Source organism: Glycine max, chromosome 7, assembly GCF_000004515.6.
Source record: "Glycine max cultivar Williams 82 chromosome 7, Glycine_max_v4.0, whole genome shotgun sequence".
NCBI classification, from domain to species: Eukaryota; Viridiplantae; Streptophyta; class Magnoliopsida; order Fabales; family Fabaceae; genus Glycine; species Glycine max.
This window is the reverse complement of record NC_038243.2, coordinates 39,463,876-39,466,739: the sequence shown is the minus strand read 5'-3', so window position 1 is coordinate 39,466,739 and position 2,864 is coordinate 39,463,876. Positions and strand designations below refer to the sequence as shown.

General features: G+C 37.1%; 1 protein-coding gene across 1 annotated transcript; it reads left to right on the top strand.

Moving 5' to 3' along the window:
- Positions 1 to 1,058: 1,058 nt before the first annotated feature.
- Positions 1,059 to 2,568, top strand: LOC100777309 (serine carboxypeptidase-like 50). The gene has a single exon (XM_003528490.5). It carries the CDS (start codon positions 1,160 to 1,162, stop codon positions 2,522 to 2,524), a length of 1,365 nt encoding a protein of 454 aa, XP_003528538.3. The 5' UTR covers positions 1,059 to 1,159; the 3' UTR covers positions 2,525 to 2,568.
- The last annotated feature ends 296 nt before the right edge of the window (positions 2,569 to 2,864 follow it).

Sequence of the window (2,864 nt, the reverse complement as noted above, 5' to 3'; positions counted from 1 at the left end):
TGCATGTTCAGCATAACTTAGAGACACACAATTTTAAACCATTTGTGCATAAATGATTTATCCTTCAAAGTTATAAATATACATGAACTGCACCTCATAAACAATTAAATTAATAGCTTAGCGGCAAAGGAGTCATTTCATGTTGTAGGGCAAGGGTTCAATACCAGTCAAGGCTTTCATTATCGTTCCTTTTAATTAATTAAAAGAAAACAAAAAAAGCTACTAAGATTCGAACCAGACAAGAGATAATACTAACCATCAACCATGATCAAGTCTGTTTTTAATATTAAAAAATGTATTAACAATTCAACATCATCATCCTCCAGCGTATCACATTATTTAATATAAAAGTTAGCTTCCTTTTACGCTTTCCGAAAAGGTTCAAACTTTAATATTTAAATATTAAATTCAGCCACAAACTTTTAATATTAAATATTAAATTCAGCCCTTTGAGAATGTACCTTTTAAAAAAAAATTGTTTAACCATAATGTTCAGTTTTTCTTTAATTGAACAAAGCATAATAAAGCAAGGCAGAGTATTATGTGGCTCTGATACCAAATGAAAAATATACATATACTGATCAAACATGCAAATCAATTTAAATGGCATATTCAGATCAAACAGCGGAAATTAAAATATTACGAGCGTACCTCCAGCCATTGCAAATCGAACGCGAAGCGGCACACACACGAACCTGAAAGACAGTTTTGTTCTTCCAGACCCTTACTCAGTGAATAGATGGTGTATTTTTTCTGAATAGAGAAGTGGGTTTTGTGATACAAAACTGAGAGCACCCCATCCTATTTATAGAGTCTGTCCATCATAAAGCTCAAAAACTTGTTATCAGAACGTGAGATGAAGGATGGATACTTGATTTGTTACTGGTGGTTGCAAATATATTGCAAAAATATAGGTTGAATGTGGATGGAAAATGAACCAGATTCATAAATAATAAATTTTTTCAAAATAATAAAATAAAAAGGACGTGGAACGTGAATGTAACGTGGGCTTCCAACATGCCATTAATCAACATTCAACACTGCTGTCGAGGCATAGACACGGTTTTGTTTTGTTTTGTTTCTTATTTGCATCCAATAATCCAAACCTAACGTTTTTACTAAAGTAGGAGCTTTTAGTTCAGCTCTTATACACCAGGAGATGATGGAGTCAACGATCATAAACCAAGTCTTTTTCTTCTTCTGCTTCTTTCTATGCTCTCTCTTAGTCTCAGATTCTTCACCATCTGCTTCAAAACCAACTCCTTCATTCCCCAAAGAAGCCCTCCCCACTAAGCATGGTTACCTTCCTATCAGTCCCACTTCCACTTCTTCCATTTTCTATGCCTTCTATGAAGCACAGAACTCAACTTTACCACTCTCCCAAACCCCACTTCTCATTTGGCTCCAAGGTGGCCCTGGCTGCTCCTCCATGATTGGAAACTTGTACGAACTCGGACCCTGGCGCATCACCGAATCACTCACCCTTCAACGCAACCTTGGTGCTTGGAATAGAGTCTTTGGCCTTCTTTTTCTTGATAGTCCCATTGGAACTGGCTTCAGTGTGGCCTCAACCACACAAGAAATTCCAACGGATCAAATCGGCGTTGCAAAGCATCTTTTTGCTGCTATAACCAGGTTTGTTCAACTTGACCCTCTTTTCAAGCATCGCCCTGTTTATATTACTGGTGAAAGCTATGCTGGCAAGTATGTGCCTGCTATTGGGTACTACATATTGGAGAAAAATGCAAACTTGAAGATTTCTGAAAGAGTGAATTTGGCTGGTGTGGCTATTGGGGATGGGTTAACCGACCCCGAAACTCAAGTGGTTAGTCATGCTGTGAATGCTTATTATGTTGGATTGATCAATCAGAGGCAAAAGGATGGGTTGGAGAAAGCTCAATTGGAAGCAGTTAGATTAGCCCAGATGGGGAATTGGAGTAAAGCAACTGGTGCCAGAAACAAAGTGTTGAATATGTTGCAAAACATGACAGGGTTAGCTACTTTGTATGACTACACAAGGAAGGCTCCTTATGAGGATGATTTGGTTGAACAATTCTTGAACATTGCAGAGGTGAAGAAGGCCTTGGGGGTGAATGAATCGTTTGTATATGAGTTATGCAGTGATGTTGTTGGGGATGTATTACATGCTGATGTTATGAAAAGTGTTAAATATATGGTGGAATACTTGTTGGGTAGGAGCAGGGTTTTGTTATATCAAGGTCAACATGATTTGAGGGATGGTGTGGTTCAAACAGAGGTTTGGGTGAAGACAATGAAATGGGAAGGGATTGTAGATTTTCTGAATGCTGAAAGGAAGATATGGAAGGTTAATGGAGAGCTTGCTGGGTATGTTCAGAATTGGAAGTCTCTAACCAATGTTGTGGTTTTGGGGGCTGGCCATCTTTTGCCTACTGACCAGCCTGTTAATTCTCAAAAAATGATAGAAGATTGGGTTTTGGAAAGGGGTGTGTTTAAAAGTGTGCAGGATGAAAATGTATCCAAAAAGTCTATATGTGTTATGTAACGATTGAGACTCATCATCAATTGAATAAATATGTCATGGTTCCAGTTCTGCTGTGAATGAATGTTAAGCAATTTGTAAGTCTTGTAAGTAGGTTTAAGTTTTTTCATTTGACAACTTTGAATTCCTTATTTATGGATAGTCAATATTTTGTTGTGGAAATACCTTGCTAAAATTATAAGGAAAGATCACAGCAGCTTTCTCTTTACAGCTACAACTTCAATGATGTATTTAAGTTGGGATGAAAGATTACAGGGTGAAAAGCTCATAGAAAATCCATTGTTGCATATTTATAGGAATACAAAATTACCAATGATGTATTTAGGTCTATATACTCATAGAA